Source organism: Onychostoma macrolepis, chromosome 24 (assembly GCF_012432095.1).
Source record: "Onychostoma macrolepis isolate SWU-2019 chromosome 24, ASM1243209v1, whole genome shotgun sequence".
NCBI classification, from domain to species: domain Eukaryota; kingdom Metazoa; phylum Chordata; class Actinopteri; order Cypriniformes; family Cyprinidae; genus Onychostoma; species Onychostoma macrolepis.
The window spans coordinates 9,800,517-9,824,771 of record NC_081178.1 but is presented as its reverse complement, the minus strand read 5'-3'; the positions used below and the strand labels follow the sequence as shown (position 1 = coordinate 9,824,771).

The window sequence follows — 24,255 nt, the reverse complement described above, 5'->3', positions numbered from 1 at the left end:
AGTTATAGAATCCAAACTCTCACACACAGAGAAACTGTATCACAGACAAAAGGTATAATAAATTATTTATTATGTTAGAATCTCAGATTCCTAACTCTGCCTAAAATGTACAAATGTGAAATTATCATAAATTCATAAAACTACATCATTGTTAAAACATATATCACAACATGATAAATCATATTACTTTTTTTGGCTAAACAGAAACCTTATACTACTCAAAAATAATTTCAGACAAATGCTGTTTTACACAGTACACAGAAAGCTAATTTGATTACATGTAACAAATTCTTAGATACATTAGCATATTAATTCCATATTTCCTCCTTATGTGAGAACTACAAAACTGAGAGTGGCTATAAAATGTGGAGAAAAGCAAATAAACAACTATATGGAAAACAGAACATATCTCAGTCTTTCTACAACACGTCTGACAGATATACATGGTTTTTAAGACAGAATTTTTTCCTTCATTTAAATGTCGTCCTTCATCAATTATAAAACATTTATTAAGTAGCATTTGATGTACTTGCATTATCTGAGCTTTATTTATTTATTGCAGAAGAGCTGTTTAATACTGTTTGCTGAAAATATATAGGAGTTTAAAACCCCAAAAGCATAATATACCTCACTCCTCAGTACATAGAGATATTTTTATCATTTTTATCATTACTCAGCTGTGAGCATCCCGGTTTAATAACAAATCACAAAATGTCTGGCTATAAAGCTAAATGCTGAAAGCTTTCCTGCATGTAACATTCATTCAGACAAACTGATGAGGAAAGACATTGAGTCATTAGATTCTCATCCTGGTAATGCATTTTTTTCAGGCCTGATAGAAACAGAATATTTAATGGTCTGTTTCTTCACCTATTTTCCTGTCTGCGTTTATAATCCTCTTCTAAAAACTATTCAGATCTGAGTCGTGAACGGATTTGACTGTTCATCTCATTGAAGATCACGTCGTCATTTGCTTCCCCCGACATGATCACACTGTCATCCACCGGTGAGCCTGTAATGTGAAATTAGATTTAAAAACATTCTTGACTTTTATAAAATGCATTTGTACAATTTTATTATTTTATTTTTTTCTCCAGAACTGACCGATGCCTTGGGACGGCACTGAGTCATCGCTGCTCACTGAGCTTCGCGGTACACTGTGGGTCCCTGAATCTGTCGTTATGATTGAAGTCTTTTTAGTGTGGTTGCTCTGTGTGGCTGTCCGACTCCACTCTGTGGATAAAACATTTGAGAGATTGAGAGGAGAAGCCTATAAAATATCTATTAAAGGTAACATGCAGCTATTTTTCAGTTTGGTTAATAATGTGGCGGTACCTGAATTTTCAGCCAATCGTAAACTGCCACAACAGAGGTACATCCTCCACTGTTTACGGACATTTTCCTTCAGAGCGCAGTGGAAAATAAAAATAAAAAAACCTGAGGGAGAATGAGAACAAGAAAAAAAGACTCTTTTTTTTTTTTTTAAATCAAGTGATCAAGCTGAATTATTACATTGAATTTTCATTTTTTTAACTTTTTGCATAAAACAAAATGCATAAAATTGTTTCTCACCCTGTAGGGAATTTAAGATGGCAAACAGGTACATAAAGGCCAAATTGACCGGTCCCCAGGCAAAGAAGGCGAAGCCCCATGTAAGCCCGAGCAGAAAAGTAAGTCCCGCGACGCTACGAAGGTCATGCAAGCTGCTGTGGTACTGATTATTGTGAGGGTTTCGGCGCTTGATTCGTCTCAGATGGACCATCACCACCACAAACATGGCCAGGTTCAACGCAAATATGATGCAGAAGTACGCCACAACAGACACATAGAACGCTATGTCATTTTTCAGCCAACAACTAGAAGAGAGAAATATAGAAACATTAGGAGCAATGACATAATGACGACTGATGCCTTTAAAGGGGTCACGAGAAACCAAAATTCCCTTGATCTTTTGACACATAAGAGGTCACTGTGAAACACTGATGTTATAAAAACATCCTGTAATTTTCAGTACCCAAAACTTTCTCATTTCTCACTCTAAAAACAGCCTATATTGAATGCAGTCTGCCAAAATGACAGGTTGTGGAATGTGCCACTTTATGATGTAATAGTGCATCTAAATACCACCTCCGCAGAAGAAGATCAAAAAAGGCAGTTCATGACCCCTTTAAATGATGAGGTGAATACTTACAATTCATCTGTAGTTCCGTCAGAAAATTTCCCATAACTTATGAGGCCATAGTTATCTTTGTTTACCGCAATCACAATAATGACGACAACCAAAGGGATTCCTGCAATAACACACATTATGAAATTAAATTAGCAATCATCTACAGCCACAAACCACACAGCTCATTTAGCAGCTGAACTCACCCCAGCCTGCCAGGGAAAATTTTAGCATGTATCGGGACATGAAGTTGTTGAAGACTTTGACGATGGCCAGGTACATATGCAGAGCCTCCAGTCCCATCCAGGTGAAGGAGACCAACAGGAAGTAGTGCAGGAAGAAAGCTGTGGAAATGCACAGGCCTACAGCATCTTTGTACAGCGCCAGCCACGCGTCCAACAAGAACACCAGGTTCAGCAAGAGCAGGCCGAAACACAAATGGATCAAGATCTTTGAAGGGATGTCACGGCGGAGTTTGCTGAAATGAAACAGAACAAATGGGTAAATAAATGTTCTTTGGGAATTAAATTCAGTTTACAGTTGAGAAAAATTTTGTAACGTTTTTGAGGGGTTAGTCGTGAATAATCTCATTTTAGGGCTTATAAACACTGAGAGGGAGGATATTACTCACTCAAACGCGATGTAGGTGATCAGAGTAACCGAGAGGAAGATGGCAGACACCCCACATCCGATATAAGTGATGAAGGTAAGGATGGTGGCCTGCAAACGGCTAGATATGCCTTGCCGGCTAATGTCCTTTGAAGACAAAACAAGTTGCAAAATGATTAATGAAAACATTATAGAACAATCCCAGAAATGTGTAATGCATTGCTAATTCAGGGCTCAAAAATAAGGATGGCCAGTTTAAAGTACATGGTACACAATTGATTCAAATACATTTTTTGTATAAATCATTAGCGTTTATTTATTTATTTATGTAAATTGATATTTTAGGGTTAGTAAGATATTTTTCTGAAAGAAATTATTTTTTTTCCCACCAAGAATAAATCAACTTTGACTGTAGTAATGCAAAATATTTATATTTCAAATAAGCTCTGTTCTTTTTTAACCTTTCTACAATCCTGAGAAAAAAAATCTATTTTGCAACATTGTTTTCAACATTGATAATAATAAATGTGTCTTGAGCACCAAATCAGCATTTAGAATGATTTCTGAAGAATCGTGTGACACTAAAGATTGGAGTAATGATGCTGAAAATTCAGCTCTGCCATCACATGAATAAATTACCTATATTAAAATATATTAAAATAAAAATATTTCACAATATCACTGGTTTTATTTATTTTAGTTTTGATCAAATAAAGGCAGTCTGGGTGCACTTAAGAGACTACTTTTCTTATTGACTTCAAACCTTTGAAATATAACATATACAGTACATGTATGTGTATTTCTGACAGTTATAAAAATGTTTAAAGAGTGAGTAAAGATAAAAAGAATGTGTATGTAAATGTAATGTTTTTAAATGTTGGCAGGCCAAATAAAAATCCATTGCTGATGCAGTCATCACTCTCTGGGCTCTGTGTATTTCTGTTTGTATTTTAGCATTTAGATATCAAGAGTCTTTCTGAATTGTACATGTTAATTAGACATGATGTGAAATGTTAATTAGATAAAAAGATGTGGGCATTTCTGTGAAAAAAACCCACACACTGACATACATACCAGTAGTACAGCAAAGCTTGTCAAGTGATTGCAACTGCAGACGGTTTCGTTCTCAGTGCTGCTGTTTTGGACAGAGCAGCCTTTGCCATTCCAGCCTCCTAAACCTCCTAGAAAATCCAAAACACATAGGAATTAAAAGACATTAATTAAGAAATCAGACAGATCACACATTTCACAGTTTCTCTGGAATTCCTGGAGGTGTGTAATCTCACCGTTTTTGTCAAAGTCCCAGAAAACACAGGAAGCTACATAGTTCCCCTGTGGGAAAGGAGTTAAGGAAGAGATAGATAAGACAGGTTTCATCTGGCATTGAGATATGATGTACAGCAAATATGTAAGCACACACACCGCAACGGGCTGTTTATTCCTCAGAGTAAATATAACATTCTCCCTCAGGTTTTTGATTGACAGGTTAGCCACACTAGAGCCCAGAATGTGGCTGTTCAGCTTCTCTGGACTGGTTTTATCCTGTAGATAGATGCAAAATCAAAGAATCAACTGATGAGCAGATTCAAATCTGTAAGCTTTATTTCTAAAAATGTTATCTGGTCAGGCTGGGGTGTCTGTTATGGTGCTTTTGCATCCTGTTTGAAGCTTAAATGCATGGTAATTGGAAAATACAGCATGACATGAAAGTGAATAATTAATGAAATAATTAAATTTTTCTGTCAACTTTTTTTATGTAATTGGAGGTCAATTGGTTTTCTGAAAATGTTATGTACAAACAATGTTCTGTGCTGATGTGTTCTATATGATACAATGTTCTATATGAAACTCCAATCAACCCAGTTTTACCTGAAAAAATGTGCTTTTCTGAAAGAAGGTGAACTGGACTCTAGAGGCTATCTTCTTTTCTTCTGGAGAGAGGTTCTCTGTCAGAGACGCAGGTAGTGTTATTTTTGCCAGGGGGGAGGAACTTTCCACTGCCCTGATTTGTCTTTGAAGTCCTTTTGTGACCTGTATAACCAGAAATATGGACACCAAATTTTGAGTGTGTCTTCCAAAAGCATCCAAAATGTTAATGAATTGCTTTGGACTCCAGTTGTTATTACCTGTGGGTTTAAGGGATCTGCAATTGTGAATGATGTTTTGCCAAAGTTGGTCCCATCAACTTTGGTCACAGTCAAAGCGAGTGAATCAAATACGATGTTTTCAGTCTGGTCCCGAATCACAAGTTTCATACCCAAATTATCCACAGCTTTGATTAATCTGCAAAGCACAATAAAATATTTGAATACATTATTTCAAGTTTCACACATTGAATGTTTGCGTTGCACATGTGTCTCACCGGTTTGAGGAGGCAGCCAGAGTATCCGTAGAGCTGTCTAGAAAGTTGTTGATGACAGTAAGCACTGTTCGGCCTAGATCCAGACTAATATTGGGTGCGGAGATAATATTTTCTAACTGGTCGACCAGCTGCTTGACCTCAGTTGAGTTTAAAGATGCCAAATTCTGTGTTTGGTTCAGAAGATCACTAGCTACTGCATCTGGGCTTTTAGTTGTTGCTTCTGAAAAATGAACAAAAATAAATGAGCTGTTGTTGTAGATATGGCATAAATATACACTGGCGCCAAAACATTTTTATATACTTAACTTCACTGCATTGGATACAAATGAACAAGTGGCATCTGCAAACTAAAACTTGCTAAAGCCGATCTCAGAACTTTTGTTATAGATAAAATTAATACTACTTACTTTGATATTTTTGTGTATAATGCAAACAGATTGATTATTTAATATAATTTAATGTTGATTGGACCCCATAGATTTTCATGATACGATCAAAGAAAAAACATTGAGACATTTGTTCAAAGTATCATTTTCTGTGTTCCACTGAAGGAAAAGGGTTGGAACAACTTGAGGTCACATAAATGATTATTTTTGAGTGAACTATCCATTTTTAGTGTGACTTAAGTTTTAGTACTTTTTACTGTTGTGGATGCATGTACCTAGAAAAGCCTAGAATATTTGGAATTTTGAGTCAAGAAACTAGAGTCAGTTTTGGAATGTTGAGTCAAGAAATATAGTCAAACCTGTAGTAGTTGCCATGGTAGTGGCTGGTGTTGTTGGCACAGCTGGAACGGCAGGCATCGTAGTGACTGTTGTTGTGTTGCTTTTGCTAGTCGTTGGGGTTGGAGCAATAATTGGAGCTTCTGTTGTGGAAGTGGAGCTGTTCTGAGGAGAGCTTGGATGTATCACTGATGGAGCAGTTGTGGGAGCTGTACTGCTATTTGTGACAATGTTAATAACGGTAGTATTTGTTGGGATGTTGTTTGGAGTGTTAATTGGATTGATTGTTCTAGTTGTGTTAGTGATTATATTTTCAGTAAAGGCCTTTTCTGTTGTTCCGTTTGACTGTGTTGTGTTAAGGAGACTAACTGTTGTGACAGGCTCTAAAGTGGAGTTGGTTGGCCCACTGGGAATACTTTCCGTTGTTGGAAAGGTTGTTGTATGCATCTGTGTTGTATTTGTGATGTCAAACTGTGTTGTATTAACTGTAGGGCTTACAGTTGTACTAAATTCCAGTGTGTTATTGGAGGTCTCTGTTGTGTTGATGCTACGATTGACATCAGTCCCATTGAAATTGGTTTCATTCAGTGGCACATCTGTTGTGTTAAACAAGGTTATGTTGATTGTAAAGGCTGTTGTATTTGATTGAGTTGTATTGAACAGGGAGTCTGTTGTGTTGGAATAAGTGACATCAGTTGTATTAAAAGTTGTGAAGTTAAATGAATACATTGTAGTATTGAATTCTGGCGTATCTGTAGTGGTACTAGTTTCAGCATCTGTGGTTGTGTAATAAGGAATGGCTGTTGTATTGAATTCAGATGTACTGTTAAGAGGTTGAGTTGTGTTTGATTCATTTATGTTACTTGGTGATTCTGTAGTGTGGGCTAGGCTTGTATTATTTGAGTGTGTGGCATTTTCAAATAGAGTGGTTGTGTTATATTGTGTAACATCTGGGTATTGTGTTGTGGTATTTAAGACAGAAGAGCTTTCATTTAAATATGTTGTGTTTTTGTGGTTCGTAGTCATTTTAAGTGTACCGTTAACCTCTGTCACATTAGGTATTGCTAAATCTGTCCTATTTTCTATGAGAGTTGTTACATTGTGAGTGAATAATATAGTGTTAAATATCGTTGCGTTGTCTTGCCCAGTAGTGTTTAAAAGTGTTGTGAATGTGGTGGTGTGTTGTGTAGTGTTTAATGGGGGTGTTGTTGCATTTAGGTATAATGGTGCTGTCAAGTTAAACAGTGTTGTATTTGACAGAAAGGTTGTAGTGGTGGTGGACTCTGCACCAGAGATTTGTGAACTACTTGTGTTAGACTGTATCACATTTTTCACAGTTTCGGATGTGAAAGTTGAGTTTAGATCTGTCACTGTTGTATTGAATGGCGTGACTGTTGTATGATGTAGTGCAGTTGAGATGAGTGGCAAGGCAGTAGTAAAGTGAGGTGTGACTGTTGCATTTAATTGTCTTACTGTTGTAGTAAGAGTTTCACTTATCTGTGCTGTTGTATTGGGTGGTGTTGCTGTTACCAGCTCAGAAGGTGGTATGACTGTTGTAATGAGTGGCTTACCTGTTAATGTGATTAATGTGTTGAAAGTTGTTGTAGTTTTATCAAGTGTTGTGACTGTTGCAGCAGTTGTGTCAATTGATGTGGCTGTTGTACTGACTACAGGGGTTGTTGAACTGAGTCCTGTGACAGTTAGGTTGAGTGGTGTGACTGTTGTATTGACTGGTGAATATGTTAAATTGTGTACTGTAACTGTTGTAATGACCGGTGTGCCTGTTGTTATATTGGGTGTGCCTGTTGTGCTAACTGGTGCAGTTGTTATTTTAGGTGTTGTATTTGTTGCGCTGATTGGTAATTGTGGCATATTGTGTGGTGTAGTTGTTGTGTTGACTGTTGAGGTTGTTATATTGATAGTCGTTTCTGTTGTTTTGACTGTTGAGGTTGTTATATTGTGTGGTGTACTTGTTGTATGGACCAGTGAGGCTGTTACATTGAGTGTCGCATCTCTTGCACTGGCTGGTGAATTTATTATATCGAATGTGGTTTCTGTGATTTTGGCTGGGGTTGTTATATTGTGTGTTCGATCTATTGTATGGACCAGTGAGGGTGTTATACTGTGTGTTGTATCTGTTGTATGGATCAGTGAGGTTGTTAAATTGAGTGTCGTTTCTGTTGTACTGACTGGTGAGCTTGTTGTATTGTATGGTGTACCTGTTGTGCCGACTGGTGCGGTTGTTTTATTGTGTGTCATATTTGTTGTGCTGACAGGTGAGGTTGTTATATTGTGCGGTGAACTTGCTGTATTGACTGGTTGAGTTGTTACATCAAGTGTTGTATGTTTTGTACTGACCACTGAGGTTGTTATTTTGTCTGTTGTATCTGCTGTATCGACCGGTTGAGTTGTTACATCAAGTGTTGTATGTTTTGTACTGACCGTTGAGGTCGTTATTTTGTCTGTTGTATCGACTGGTTGAGTTGTTACATCAAGTGTTGTATGTGTTGTACTGACCACTGAGGTTGTTATTTTGTCTGTTGTATCTGCTGTATCGACCGGTTGAGTTGTTACATCAAGTGTTGTATGTTTTGTACTGACCACTGAGGTTGTTATTTTGTCTGTTGTATCTGCTGTATCGACCGGTTGAGTTGTTACATCAAGTGTTGAATGTTTTGTACTGACCGTTGAGGTCGTTATTTTCTCTGTTGTATCGACTGGTTGAGTTGTTACATCGAGTGTTGAATTTGTTGTAGTGACCATTGAAGTTGTTATTTTGTCTTTTGAATCTGCTGTATCGACCGGTTGAGTTGTTACATCAAGTGTTGTATGTTTTGTACTGACCGTTGAGGTCGTTATTTTGTCTGTTGTATCGACTGGTTGAGTTGTTACATCAAGTGTCGCGGTCGTTATTTTGTCTGTTGTATCGACTGGTTGAGTTGTTACATCGAGTGTTGAATGTGTTGTAGTGACCATTGAAGTTGTTATTTTGTCTGTTGAATCTTTTGTATCGACCGGTTGAGTTGTTACATCAAGTGTTGTATGTTTTGTACTGACCGTTGAGGCCGTTATTTTGTCTGTTGTATCGACTGGTTGAGTTGTTACATCGAGTGTTGTATGTGTTGTACTGACCACTGAGGTTGTTATTTTGTCTGTTGTATCTGCTGTATCGACCGGTTGAGTTGTTACATCAAGTGTTGTATGTTTTGTACTGACCACTGAGGTTGTTATTTTGTCTGTTGTATCTGCTGTATCGACCGGTTGAGTTGTTACATCAAGTGTTGTATGTTTTGTACTGACCACTGAGGTTGTTATTTTGTCTGTTGTATCTGCTGTATCGACCGGTTGAGTTGTTACATCAAGTGTTGTATGTTTTGTACTGACCGCTGAGGTCGTTATTTTGTCTGTTGTATCGACTGGTTGAGTTGTTACATCGAGTGTTGAATGTGTTGTACTGACCGCTGAGGTCGTTATTTTGTCTGTTGTATCGACTGGTTGAGTTGTTACATTGAGTGTTGAATGTGTTGTAGTGACCATTGAAGTCATAATATTGTGTGTTGTATCTATTGTATTGACCAGTGGTGGTGTTTCATCGAGTGATGTGTTTGTTGTACTGACCACTGAGGTTGTTATACTGAGTGTTGTTTTGTCTTGTGAGGTTGTTATATTGTATGGTGTACTTGTTGCACTGACTGTTGGGGTGACTGTTGTTGTTATTATATCATGTGCCGCATTTGTTGAACTGACTGGTGGGGTTGTTACATCGTATGTTGTACTTGTTGGGCCGACTGCTGGGGTTATTATATCATGCGTCGTATTTGTTGTGCTGGCCGGTGATGCTGGTATATTATTTGATGTACCTGTTGTACTGACAGGTGAGGTTGTTAGACTGTATGGTGTAGCTGTTGCACTGACTGGTGAGGTTGTTATATTGGGTGTCTCATTTGTTGTACTGACCAATGATGCTGGTATATTGTTTGAAGTACCTGTTGCACTGACAGGTGAGGTTGTTGTGTAGTGTGTTGTAACTGCTCTATTGCTCAGTTGAGGTGTTACACTGGATGTTTTATGTGTTGTACTGACTGTTGAGGTTGTTATATAGTGTGATGTACTTGCTATATTGACCGGTTGTACTATATCATGTGTTGAATTGAGTGGCAGACTTGCTGTATAATTTGACACAGTGTTTGTTTGATTGCCTGTACTGTTGATGGATGTATTGAATATTAGACTTGTTGTACTGAGTGGTGTACTAGAAGTGTTTGTGACTGATGGTGTGACTGCAGAGTGGGTTTGGTTGGTCAGTGACCAATCTGTAGTTACTGATGAAGAAGTGATGTTTGGGAATGTAGCACTGCTCTCAGAACTTGTTCTAGGAGGGACAACTTGAGTTGTGTAGGACTCAGGAGGTGAGACTTCACAGCTCTCATTTAAAATAACAGCGAATGTCTGACCCTGTGCACTGGAAAACAAAGAGCAAGACTGGAATGTTTATTTGGCAAAGGCTTTTGTTAGTCCTGAAATGCTGTTTCGGGACTAACACGGATGTTTGTCAGGACACATACCCTACTTGGCAAAATCACATTAAATGGTTATGTTCACACTACCAACAGTTCTGATTTGCTTTTCAAAATTGTTCTTTAGGACTAATGTTTAATTGTTAATAATTCAGGATGGAATGTGGTTTGAATGTTTAATAAAAAATACAATTTCGTTTGAATCTGATATCCAGAAATGTTGATTTTCAGTGTAAATATAGCCAGAGACATGGAAATATATTAACTGAAATTTGAATAATTGAAATTGACACCAATGTGAAGTATGCACAGTGTAAAATATGAACTGAATACAAGATTTACCATTTCAAATTGTCTTTGATGTCATCAATGTGGCTGGAACTGAAATTTACAGACAGCCAAGTGAATGTTGAGTTTAAAGGAATGGTTTCCGAATCAGTAGGCAAATGACATATGGCTGTATAGTTGAGAGATAGGGGGGAAAAAATGGTTTACACCACTTGGATAAGCTTATCTATAATTGGGCAATACCGTACATACAGTTCAACACTCACCAATTCGACTGAGGGGTCCATCAAAACTAATGTTGGTACTGTCCTTCCAAAGAATGGCAATAGCAGTACTAACAGTACACACATCCAGCTGTTTTGACAGCTGCAGAGTTAACATACATGTGTAGAGCCTATGGATCGATAGAAAGGTTAAGCTGTCTGTAAATGCACACAGACACACATAAACACACATGATAGTACAACTTGCCTTGTTCCTTCACCAAAACATTCCAAGTGCATTCCCTGCAAAGCATAAATCACAACCTTTTAGAGCAGATACAGAAAACAAGATTTGACCCACTTGTAATAAGATTATTTTACTGAAGATGGAAAACAAATGGATGTTTACCTGATACAACTGGGATACTTCAGTAAAAGAATTACACAGAGACCTATGAACATGAAACATGATCGACCATAAAGAAATTGTACATAATAATTTTTTCCCCCCATACATATACACACACACACACACACACACACACACACACAAACACACACACAATATTTTGTTTTTTAGATCACTTTTTTTTTTTATCCAGAAATCGTGATACAATTTCTCAGGATTCCTCAGTGAATAAAAATTTCAAAAGAACAGCATTTATTTGCAACAGAAATCTTTTAAACACATTATAAACATCTTTACTGTAATTTTTGTCACACTTCTAATGTGTCCTTGCTGAATAACAGTATAAATTTCACTTTTAAAAAATTTACTGACCCCAAAATGTTGTATGTTATTTTTAACAGGAATTGCAGACATACCCTTGCATTCTGGATTTGTTGCAAGGAGTGCTCAGCTGTACAACCTATTTGAATGGAACAATAGAACTAATAAGACAATAACCATATTTTGTCATTCATTTAGGTAAGGTAACTTGCAAATCTTTAGACAGCAATGTTTTGGTAAAACACTTTTTTTACCTGTTCGCAAAAACTTTTCTCTAATAACTCACCATGTCCTGAATGTAGGTGAAATTCACATCTGGGCTTGCAATATTTAGACGAACAGCATAATATGTCTCTAAAAGAGAGGTAGGACAGAGAACTTGGAGTCTGATTGGTCCTTGAAACATTCTTGAACCTACTCTTTCATAGAACAATTATGTTCCACTCACCATTGTTGGTAGACACGTGACACTCACAATATTGTTGGTTCTCAACTAAAAAAAACAAAATTTCATTTTTGAATATGATATTAGTCTGACTGGTATGATGACCAAATAGTAAGTCCAAAGAGTAATAACACTCACCGTTGCAGGATTGATTAACAACCAAGTCTTTAGGAATGAAACCATTCTCCTTATAAGAACTAATGCAAGAAATAGCGGACAATGAAATCATTAATACAATCGCACATAATTGTTGTAAACACTAAAAATGCCAGAACTAATTTAAGAGTGTGGCAAGTCAGTAGCATATTCTACCATGTGACATTGACAGGTCCCTGGGTATTGCACACATCATCATAAGACATTGGAGATGTGCAGTGCACAAAACCCCCTCCAGGGGGCGTAATATTGTGCTCTGGGCACAGTCCTTTGCCTGTAAACATATGCCATTCAGTGAGAATTCAAAAACAAACAATTAATCATGTATTATCTTTTAAACTGCTGTCTATTATTGTTATATGATCAAATGGACCGCTTTTATTATGCTTTTAAGGTGCTTTTTGTCATTTTGAAGCCTAACAGTAACAGACCCAGTCTGCATTCACTTTCACGTTTGGAGTAACAAATTGGTGAGTAAATTATGACAGAATTATGTGCTTGTCTCACTCACCCACTCTTTCTACATCTCCCAGAAGCTGGATCTGCATCGATGGGTTTATCATCCCGTTTTGCACCAGCCTTCGGAGGATGCATGTATTCACAGGTTGGCTCAGCTGTAGCAGCACCGTGCAGTTTGTCCTCCTGTAAGAATGGGGGCAGTAGCAGCGTTACTTGATATTGAATTTCAATGAGATCATACTTTTTATATAGCTTAGATTGTTAGGTTTGACTTACTGGTTGTTCTGCTTGGCTTCACATCTAACCTCAGCAGTCTATATTATTGAAAAATACATTTTATAATGATGCAGTTTTGGACAACATCAAAGTTAAGCCCTGACCTGTTTTTCGAAAACAAACGATACCTACCACAAAGACTATGTCAGTTTGACATGATGTAGTATTGATTCCTGTTGTTGAAACTCCAGCAGAGCATGTGCTTTTATGAAAAAGATCTGAAAACTGATTATAGAGGGGGAAGCATCAGGAATTTTAGAATTTCAAAATAAAAAACCCTTTATTTTATAAAATACTCTCTAGTTTATAAAATAATTATTCAATACAAAACTATTTTCTTATTATTATTATCATTATTATTAGGGCAACTGTTATTTATTTTATTTTTTATTAAAAATAAAAATGCTCTTACCCAAATTTGAATCTGTCCCTCCGTCATATTAGAGCCTTTCACCTCCACAAGCATCCAGTAGTATGATGCTGTGACGTAAGAAGAGAGATATTATTACACATCCCCAGGAATCACCACTTTTAATCTAAATGATGTCTTCTAAGAATAAAATAGGCTTTGTCTAAAAATGTTTTCTTTCTTACATTCATTAGCGCAGGACTGGGAAAAGTTACACTGTACTGCAAATGGCTCTGAAACAAATGAAAAGACACATCAAAGCATTGAACCATTAGGATTAATTTTATAATGTATAAATTATGTAATATGTGGCAGAATGAGAGAATGAAGGTAAGGAATTTAATTTAATATCCTGTAATTATCACCGAAATAGAAGCCATCTGTCTTTTTCCAAAAAAGAAGAAAAAAGACATAATCAGAACGCAGTGATAATAGCCGTACCTGTGAATAATACATTGGACGTCGTTGTTCGTAGAACCGCTGTCTGATTGGTTACTCGAGTCGCGACAGTTGGTGCAGCGGAAGAGCTTGCTGTCGTATGACTGACTGTTGTTTCGAAAGTACTGATTGGATGGCTAATGTGATTGCTTGAAAGTGTTTGGGCAGATGTTGACGTGCTCTGGGTAGTTTGAGTGGTTATGTAAGACACTGGTGAGGCTGGAGTTGGAGTTGATGTGTTTAATCCACTAGTATTTGACACAGTAGTTGTGTAATTAACAGCTGAACCAGCTTGAATAATGGGTGTAATAGTGTTTGATGTGGTGGGAATTTGTGTTGGTGCACTGAGAGTCACTGAAGGTTTAGTTGTTGTAGTGTGTCCTGCAGGATTCGATGTGGTTCTGGCTTGCGTGGTTGAAGCAGAGACTGTGTTTAAGACTTCATTTGAAGATTGAAGGTTCAGTCCTGTGGACAGGAACAGGAATCAGTTTCTAGATTCATCTCCTTTAAAGCATTACTGCTCGAACTCAACTAGTCAACTAAGCTGACCCATTCAACACCAGTACTACACAAAGTAAATGCCTCACTGACTGAAGGTGATTTGGAACTTTCTACTCCAGCTTTTTATATTCCACAGCATCTTACATCTGTTACTGACCTTGGGTGGTGGATTTCAGTGAAGTGGTAATTATTGAAGTAATCATTAAGTGGAGTGGAGCTTAGAAAGGGAGGGAAGAGAGGGAGGAAGAGACAAAGTGTCATTCAACACAGCACCAAACAAATGCCATTAATTTTTTTTAAATGCAAATAGATAGAAAGCACAATGCTTTAACTTTATTTGTATATATTTATATCTATATCTATATGTTGCTGTGGTGAAGTAGACATGGAACACTTACTAGATGTTGAGACAAACTCTCGGGTGCTGGCTGAACCTTGGGATGCTGTGAGTGTATAAAATGTTAAACTTTAACTTTTAAACCTTAAAATCAAAAATAGATCAGGTTTCTCACAAACACACCTATGCAATTAATTCATTAAGTGAAAGAACAGAACACAAAGTTTACACAGGTCACACCTTGCTATTTGTGGAACTTTAATCTTTCTTGATTAAGATGTTATTGATATCCTGATACAGTTGATTTCTACTCAACTATATCAAATTTTCTCTGCAACCCTGTCCAATTTAACTTCAGACAACAACAAGATTACCTAACGCATCCGCTATTTAAAACATCTGTTTGCGTCATGTGCCGTGCCTGGAACAGGCATGCCTTTTCAGTGCAGCATGCCATGATATCGAGGACAAAAGGAAGAGCTACATTCACAGAGGAGTGGAAATGGGAAGGGTCATACATGAGAAGTATTGATTCCTGGGAAACTATCCTAATTTCTAAGTAAATGATGCCTTCTAATATTAAATTGTTGCTATTTAATGTAGAGGATAGGTTTATAGATATTTCATTCAGATATTTCATTCATTTCTGCTCCTTTGTGCACTGTTTATATCGCCCAAGCAGCTGTTTTAAATGTGATGGAAATGTGCACGCTGTTAAGTTCCAAAAGGACAAAGATAATCACTCCAAATCTTCTAAAGCTGTATAATAGTGTGGGGAACAAATCTTTGTGCACATTCAATTCAGAACATTCAGATGTACCATGTTGTAATTGGTCATGAGAAAGCAGTTCTTTGTATTCCTTTCGTGTTCTAATAAACTGTCCTGTAGCCTTTGTATTGTTCATTATAGTGAAATGGTTTGTTCTGACAGTTATGTAATTCATGGGTTTTAAAACCACCGCTGAACCTGGAGACTCCCCTCCTGTGCATTTTTGCATTTTTATTTAAAACAGCTGAGTTATTAAAAATGTGCCTTGCTGGGAAGCCCCAGGAACAGTTTGAAAACCCCTAATATAAATTAACCGACTCTCTGATTTCTTTTTACAGGAAATGTTTATTTAAATGTATTATTCATATTTGACTGTACAGTATCTGCTCAATTTTAATGCTGCCACTCCTATTGAGATTGTTTTTGTGTTAGAAAATAGGCAACTTTAAGTTCTGAATAACTTAGTTTGGGACATAACTTCCCCAAGACAGTTACCCACCACCACACTACAATAGTACTCAGTGAAGTGAATTCACACTTGCACTGCACTTACTGGATTTGGCTGTAGTTCCTTGTGCACTGCGTTTCATACGCAGATGCCTTAGACCTAAAAGATGAAATATAGAAATAGAATTGGCATGCACAAATGATAGAAAGACAAGAGTGTAGTTACTACTGCCCTTCTTGTACCCTGCATCAACATCTGATCTGATCATTTAAATCAAGACATTCAATGTTTTCAATCCAGCCTCGGCATCTGGATGTGTTTTTAAATGTTTCAAATATCCTGTAGGATATTTGAAATTGATTTCATAATTTCCTGTGTAGGAGAAAAAGCATGTCTTATAGTGAACTTATTCAGGTCTAGAAATGAGAAGCCAGATTTGATCTGACATATATCAGATGCATCTTTTCACAGATGTCAATAAGATACATTTACAATTTACAACAAAATTTATTTAATTTAAATGCAGCTGAGGAGAAGGGCTACAAAATAAGAGTTCTGAGGCAGGGCAGGTTATTACATTTAGAAACATTACAAAGGCATCTCTGGAATAAAGGTGCAAAATCCAGTCATGCAAAAAGGGATCCATATAATCTGGAATTTCACTTGATGGTGGACGATTTTTCACAAAAGATGGTCAGATGATAGTTACCTTCTGATGCAGGGAACAGGCAAGGCTAGTGACTCCCCTGTTGGAAAATCCATATTAAGCCAGTAACTGTGTGCTGGAACATGATAACTGGCTTCTAGCTGGTTGAAAATGGTCATTAGCCTGTCCTAGCTGGTCATTAGGTGGTCTAAATTGGTCATTACCTGGTTCAAGCTTGTTCGTCATTAGCTGGTTCTAGCTAGTCTTTATGTGATCCAAGCTGGTGATTAGGTGGCCATAGCTAGTTATTATGTAGTCCAACTTGTTCATTAGCTGATCCTGGTTATGTATTATTCAAGCTGCTCATTAGTTACAAGTACAAGGAAGTAGACCATCATGGACCACCAACAAACTGGTTACCAGCTTGTCATACTAGCTTAAGGTGGTCAAACTTGTTTTTGGAATATGGGGACTAGTCAACCAGCTATAATGACCACCTTAGACCAGCTAGAAACCAGCTACCATGTTCCAAAATACAGCTACCAGCTAAAGCTAGATTTTTTTTCAACAGGATCATTATTTTATCTATAAATAATGCATATGCATGAAAGTGAGTTTTCTTGAGAAGTTAAATTAGTGAAATCATGCAACATTAAAACATGCATCATCTTCATCATGCATGTATATGAAGACACTACACACAAAATGTCCTGACCAATCCACATGCTGGTTTTTACAAACAAGACGTCTGTTTGGTTGGTTCAGTCAGCAACATTCTAAGCTTGAAGCAGCTTTGAAGACGTTACAAAAAAAGTACTCTGCTTACTTTTAGTTCAGAGAGAGAAAGGGCTTCAGGCTGTTTGTGGTTTGATCTGACACTGGCTTATACACAGTCATTAGGCAAATTATCACTGCTATTTTCAACCTGCTTCTCTTATCAACCGGTTAAACAGGCTTCCCTTTTGTGAATCTCTGTACTCACCACATTGCAACGTATAATCTTGGACTCTAGCCTGGGCTCGTGTGATGGCCCAAAATCGTGAGTCCCAGCCAATCACCGTCCCGTCCTCGCAGGCCCTGTGCTCTCCAACATCGTCCCATATACGGAACAGGTAGAGCTCCACGGTGGCCATTTTTGCCCCAGGGGAGGCTTTGTTTGGTTGGCAACCGAGCAGAAGACGCCCTGAAGGAGGGATTGCTCGGGCAATGGCGGTCCGCTGGTATACTTCCGAGTTGCCACCTATCGTCAGGCTGAAGCTTTTGTGAGGGGCGTCCCACCGTAGACATATGTGGTACCAGCGGTGAGTGGTCAGCTGGACAGGGAACTGGTGGCGTACACCTAACAGCCAGGCGTACAAGTTGTTTGCGTCCCCCTGCAGGGCAAGTTCATAGCGGGGTGCGGGGGCCGAGACATAGCTAAATGCTGTCCACTCGCCTGGGGAAAGGACCTGTACGTCCACGCATAGCGTGGTTTGAAAGAGCACAGGCATATGCTCCTTCTCCTGTAAGGTCCAGTGGTCATCACACCCTTGCAGGACAGCCTTAGCATCAGACATAAAGAAGCCATCCACTGGGGAGAGAGAGAAAGATAAAAGATTTTTCCCAATTTTTCTCCTTATATAAGAAATTTGAATGACATCTGTATCAGTCTAGTAAGTAAATACGCCGATATATACAAACCAATAAATTATAGTGAAATGACCTCACATTATTTATTTTATTTCTAGCACTCTTATTTCTCAATATAAATAAAATAAAATGTTTCTTTAGGCCAGATATTTTTTAATCAGTGTAAATAGGAATTTTGATTCTTTATGCCTTTTTATATTTGTGAAAGTTATATTTTACATTTAATTTTTTTTTTAAAAGTTGACCAAAGGCATGTATAATTTCTTTATTTCAATGATTTATATCAGGCCTATATTTGTTCAATTGTTATGGGATAAGAAAGATTGTTTATTAAGGAAGATTGTTAATTGTTTTATAAAAACAATAAAATTAAAGACTTGCAAAATATAAAATAATATCAGCCAATATATCAGTTATCATTTTCATATAAATTATTTTTTTGTTATTGTGTAATTTCCTTTTCGGTATTTTCCAGAAAATAACAATGTCCATTGCAAAAAAAAATTTAACTCATGATTCAATTGATTTTTTTTTTTCTTCAACTTTTTGATTAAACATTCCAAAGATTTCTTTGGAATAAAGGTGCAGTGATATTTACAGTTATTCAACAATTTTGTGGGCAAAATCCAGTCTTTTCAATAGGAATGCATGCGATCTGGAATTTTGCTTGAGGGTGAATGTTTTCCCCGCACAGATTTCAGAGTGAGTTGGTCGCAGATTGGCCCTGTTGACCAACAGAAAGCTGCATGATTACAAAGGGACTTCATACATCACTACATTACTGACAATTGAAAAATTGACCTTTTTGGCCCGCATAATTTTGCACACCTGAAGCTACACTATAATTCGTTCACAATAAGACCTGAAGCATATATTAAAAAAGTATATGGGGTCGGTTTTGAATTCATGTAGACTTTATCCTAGTTATTTTTTTTTAAAAAGGTTAGCATCACCCAGAAGAAGGTCTTCTGTCAAAAGCTATGATTGTCTGCATGGCCACTGACATTTGCTGGATAATAACCTATTAACAACTCTGACTGCAAATTTATAAGGGCACTGTACCCTTTGGTCTTTTCAAGACACTGAAAATGATTCTGCTCTGTTAATTTTTCACAAAACTTGCACACCTTCACATTAACTTTTAACTCTAATCTCATCTAACCTGTCCAGTTTACCACTTCCCCATGAGGCCTGTCAGTTTCATAATGCTTCTGTTTGATGCTTTGACAAGCACACAACCAGATAAAACAGGCTGGCCCAGATTTGGCCCGAAAGGAACAACTTGACAGCCAAATGTTGACTGATATTATGTGTGTGTGCTATTCTAACATACCATGAATACTTCTGAAGGTGTGACGTACACCTTACTTTATCTAAATAAAACTCATGACTAGCTGCTAATTCTGAACCAGCATTTACCCGATCTTAGTAGACACTGTATATTTAATAATGATGTATGTTCTAGGTCACATCTAAGTTGTTTGTCTACTGGAGACTTTTTAAGACATTTATTTTTTTCAATGTTCTTTCATCTACAGTACACACAACTGAATCAATCCCTCACGGCCTTGTTTTCATTTGTGTTTTTGTAAAAATGTATTTAAAAATTGTGGCTCTGAACAATGATTATGAATGATATAAATAGCTTCATTGTAGTTAGCTTCAAAAGGTTAGCTTGACAAAAAGCTTATAGCTTGACAATCTAGTTTTAAAGTTGTTTCTCCAACTACGTCATCCATCACTGTGTAAACAGTTTTCAACATTTTTCAACATCTTTCTCTCTTTTCTCTCAAATGCCTGCTTATCTTCTACGGTTTCCAGAGTAACTGGGGAGGTTCTTCCCATTTAGTGCGCTCATGCACTATTCTACTCTATTTTATAGTTTAAGCATTGTGATTACATTGTTCATGCAGTGAAGCGTAGCGTGCTTCGGGTACCTGTATGATGCACTTGTTCAAGCGAAAAACACTTGAGCGGAAAGGAAAGAGAACTTAACTGGAAGCAAATGTGAAAAAAAAAAAGTCAAGTATTCTATATGAAAAAACTATTCTAAAATGACTACACTGGATTGTAGAATACACTACCATTCAAAAGCTGAGGTTGGTTAGAATTTTTTTTTTTAATGTTCTTTTTGTTCTTTAAGGATGCATTTATTTGATCAAAAATGTAGTAAAAACAGGAATATTGTGAAACATTCTTATAATTTAAAATAACTGTTTTCAATGGGATAAAAAATAAAAAAGGTAATTGTTGACTTTTTAATCTCACAATTTGGACTTTTTTCTTCACAATTCTGTCTTTTTTGAGAAAAATTTCAGAATTACAAGAAATAAACTTCTTGTATTGCAATTTTGAGTTTGCATCTCACAATTTTGAGTTCATATTTCGCATTTGTGACTTTTTTTCTCTAAATTCTAACTTTACATCTCACAATTCAGTTCTTTTGTTTACGCTAATAAATTTTTTTTTTTTAAATAACTGCAACTTTTTAATCTCACAAATTCTGACTTTTTTCTCACAGTTGTGAGTTCATATCTTTTCATATTATATCTTTCGGAAGTTTGTCGGGGAGGAATGGATGGTTTATTTTTAATTGCCTAGGCCCTCCCAGTTCGCGTCGTGTATTTGTTCGGGGCACTGACTGCATATTGTTTTGTAAACGAGGTACGGTGTAATGGAGAGTTCACACAAAGAAACATTCGTTGAAAGATGAAGCAGCCAACTCTATTGACAGCAGCTGCAAACCGTGAGTAAACAATTTCATAATGCTTTGTCTTGTTTTGTATGGATAATGTTTTTTAAATGTTTTTAGTTAGTACAACTGATCTATAAGAGAGCTCATTACATTTATATAGTGGATGATACTTTTTCCTATCGAATGACGTTAGACAATCATAACAGTGGCCTTTTACTGGAGCCACCCCTTAAAAATTGATAATATTGGACATAGGGTCAGAATGAGGGTTGAAAATAATAATGAGGGTTTCAAAAATCAAAGACCTCAAGGAATGTAAGTTATTGCAATAATTAAAAAAAATTAATTGACAGTTTAAAAGATGCGATTCTCGTCAACCAATCAACATCGCAAGAGAGGGAGACCATTTTTGACGTGTTCTAAACGCGTAAGGCCCGATTACACTATTCCACGTATATATGTGTCTTTACTGTCGATCAGTTTAATGAGTCTTTTCTGAAAAAAAAGCAGTAATTTCCTAAAAAAATATTACTGACAACAAAGGTAGTATACATATAGTGTATAGTGCATCATTTGAAACACAGTTAGGCACTTTCCCCGTCTGCTCTGTAAGTGTTGTGATGGTGGTTTCTCTTGGGGAATGAGAAGTGAAATCCTCTGAATCCCTTTATCTTAACTGTGATCATTACTAATTAATTCATTAAGGCTAGGACAATCATGCTGCGGGCCACTGGACTCCTCCACATTATCTCATCCATTCTGTCTCTCGCTCTCCTCCAGCTAGATGCCCTCTGGGTGTGTGAATTCTCCTGGTATTACTAGTATTTATTATTAAATTCAATCTAAAACGTGGTCAGATTTCATAATGCTATTAAAAAATGCTCCCCCTAAAATGTTTTGAGTTGGTCTGCGGCACAGAGTGACTCTTCTGCACAACTGACTCAGTCCCTCCTGTTTGCAATTTACAGCCTCCTTCCATTCTTATTAATCATTTTACTACTTGAAGGAGTTTTATAGACTTGTACGGGAGTGCTGGCAAGCAATTAAGCAAATGCTGTCTTAGGAGGATTTCTGGACTTGATACTCAGCCAAACTATTGTTCATTTTCAGGCTCTCTCTACTTTGTACTTAGTTCATATACAGTATAAACTGAAAGAGAAACAGTGCACAGACTGCACACAGATATATAATAATTTTTCATGTCAGCTGTTTCAGTTTTGCTCAGCCATAAATGGGATGTAAAACAAGTCCTTCTGTTTTTCTGTGTGTTTTATAACAAATAAAGTTTGGTAAAACAGTATACTGTACTAACCTTGAGGCAAGAGGTGAACCCAAAGACAGAGGAGCCAGACAAAGTGATGTGCGGACTTCTTGTATCGTCCACTCAGGTGCTTGCTGTGCTTGTAAAGCATCCTTCAAAGAAAAACAAAGAAACTCTTTTGTTCAGAGAAAGAAAAGAAAAAGTGTTTTCATCAAAACAATAACAGGGTGTAACTGAGAGAAGGTCATTACTTCTATAAAGCTCTTACAGTTTTGTCAGTCAACGTGAAATAAAAATTGACCCTGTTTACATTCTGAATGCACATTTATGGCTTTAAACCTGTCCGTGGAGTCTTTTATCAAAATAATAACGATTTGCATAGTAACTTAAATCATTTCCTTTTCAGCTGACACCACAAATCTTTTTTCAACCCCTCCTCTTCAACTAACTTGTAATGCTTATTCTTATGTAATACCCACTTTTCACAATTCAATCAATGCCTGATTAATAAAATAAGATTACATATACATATATATATATATATATATATATATATATATATATATTCCTTTTCTAGTACCAGTATGTTTGCTTTTTTAATGCCATTTTCTGAATAATTAATTCCACCAAACAAACAAATACCCACGGTAAGCTGTATAATTTGACTATATATCTTGAATAGTATGGACAGAAAGTCTTGAAATAAAGAACAATGCCTATTGTGCTTTTGGTAACAACAAGGAAGTATACATTTGTATATTTCTTTAAAGGTCAGCCACAAGCAGATATTGATCCTGTTCATTAGAGGTGCACTCGTGAATTGTTCAAAATGGTGTTCTTAGTCTATGTACACACCTTAGACTTTTGTGCTGCAAAAGTCCATGGTGACTCTCTATAAAAGGGGATAAAAGCACAACTTGATTTAAAGATGGAAAGGACAGGAAACGTTAAATGTCTGCGGCGGTTTACAGTAATAAGACAGACTGAGATGGCTTTGGTGCTGAGAGTGATTGAATGGCTGTGTGGGGATGTTTGAATAAAACTCTGATGAAATGCTCCTGGTTTACTGTCTGGACAAAAGCAGACAGGCATTACAAACTGTGCGAGAGGCAGTAATTCTGTCTAATGTAAGTGGCAGTCAACTTACTGCAGTCTCTTTCATCAAATCTGTCTGGCTGTTTATTCATTCAGCCACTCACACAATCTCTCTTACTCTCTTCCTCTACCTTTTTTTTCTCTTTCTAATAAACGTAATTTCCAACAAGGTCTAATTTATCTGGGTATGCATTAGCACTTTGGTTCATTGCTGCATACAGCCAAGGAACTAATATGCATTTAGTCTTAATACATGGCTTTTTTGAGTGACTGTCAATGGTGAACCATCGTTTTTGCCCAAATAACGATGGCACACAAGCTAAACACATTGTTTTCTGATTTTGCTAAGCTATTGTATAAATCTGTTTTGACAATTTGTTGAACATTTTGTCATTATATTCTACTGTATACAGAAATCAGCTCAAAAAGACAGAGGTTAAGAGGTTGTACCGTGTGCTCATTTAGCAAACGCTTGCATTCAGTAATTGTGATAACAACATCACAACCTGAGCTCAATTATAACACATTTCTCAACATGAAAACAATAATCAGCTCTAGTGTTCACACTCCAATTAGAATCTCAGGATGTATAAAAGGCCCACAGGTGAGGTAATTTGCATTGGAACGATGAAACTCAACAACAAAGAGAAGTACAAGCTAAATAGTATAATAATATGTGTGTGTGTCTATCTATGTATCTATCTACATTCTTCTGCTTTTGGATTATTTATACTGCAAATTTATCTAGTGTTTGAGAACTGAATTGATATCTATGGGCAAAATCTATGCATATGTGAAAACATGAGGAATGTTGAACATAGAGGTGTTGTTATGCTGATTTGTGATGACCAAAGGCACTAACTTAGCAGGTGCCTTACAGTCATGGGAAGTTTGGAAAATAGTGATTCCTAGGCCTGGAGAAGTCATGGAATCTCATGTTCCTTAATGTCATGGAAATGTTTTATTACATTTTAGTGTACTTTATTTGCATAGACACTGTTATAGGCCTACTCATTTATCCTTTTGTTTAGATGAACAAAGGGAAGGCTTGTAGATTTACCTTTATCAATGCTGTAGCTTTTTGTCGAGAATT

At 36.8% G+C, this 24,255-nt stretch overlaps 1 protein-coding gene across 1 annotated transcript; it reads right to left on the bottom strand.

The window, feature by feature from the left end:
* Positions 1 to 48: 48 nt before the first annotated feature.
* Positions 49 to 24,255, bottom strand: adgrg2a (adhesion G protein-coupled receptor G2a). The gene is made up of 36 exons (XM_058765272.1): positions 24,223 to 24,255; positions 22,923 to 22,959; positions 22,119 to 22,219; positions 17,465 to 18,052; positions 15,942 to 15,995; positions 14,681 to 14,725; positions 14,440 to 14,499; positions 13,785 to 14,246; positions 13,529 to 13,576; positions 13,347 to 13,414; positions 13,067 to 13,159; positions 12,935 to 12,972; positions 12,711 to 12,841; positions 12,356 to 12,473; positions 12,182 to 12,240; positions 12,047 to 12,091; positions 11,885 to 11,952; positions 11,694 to 11,737; positions 11,278 to 11,320; positions 11,137 to 11,171; positions 10,932 to 11,059; positions 10,720 to 10,834; positions 5,884 to 10,322; positions 5,139 to 5,358; positions 4,903 to 5,059; positions 4,646 to 4,807; positions 4,199 to 4,318; positions 4,063 to 4,108; positions 3,851 to 3,957; positions 2,799 to 2,923; positions 2,374 to 2,645; positions 2,192 to 2,291; positions 1,573 to 1,856; positions 1,336 to 1,437; positions 1,105 to 1,233; positions 49 to 1,012 (listed from the first exon to the last, which is right to left on the bottom strand). The coding sequence occupies exons 3-36, from the start codon at positions 22,216 to 22,218 to the stop codon at positions 909 to 911; spliced, it is 8,709 nt and encodes a 2,902-aa protein (XP_058621255.1). The 5' UTR covers position 22,219; positions 22,923 to 22,959; positions 24,223 to 24,255; the 3' UTR covers positions 49 to 908.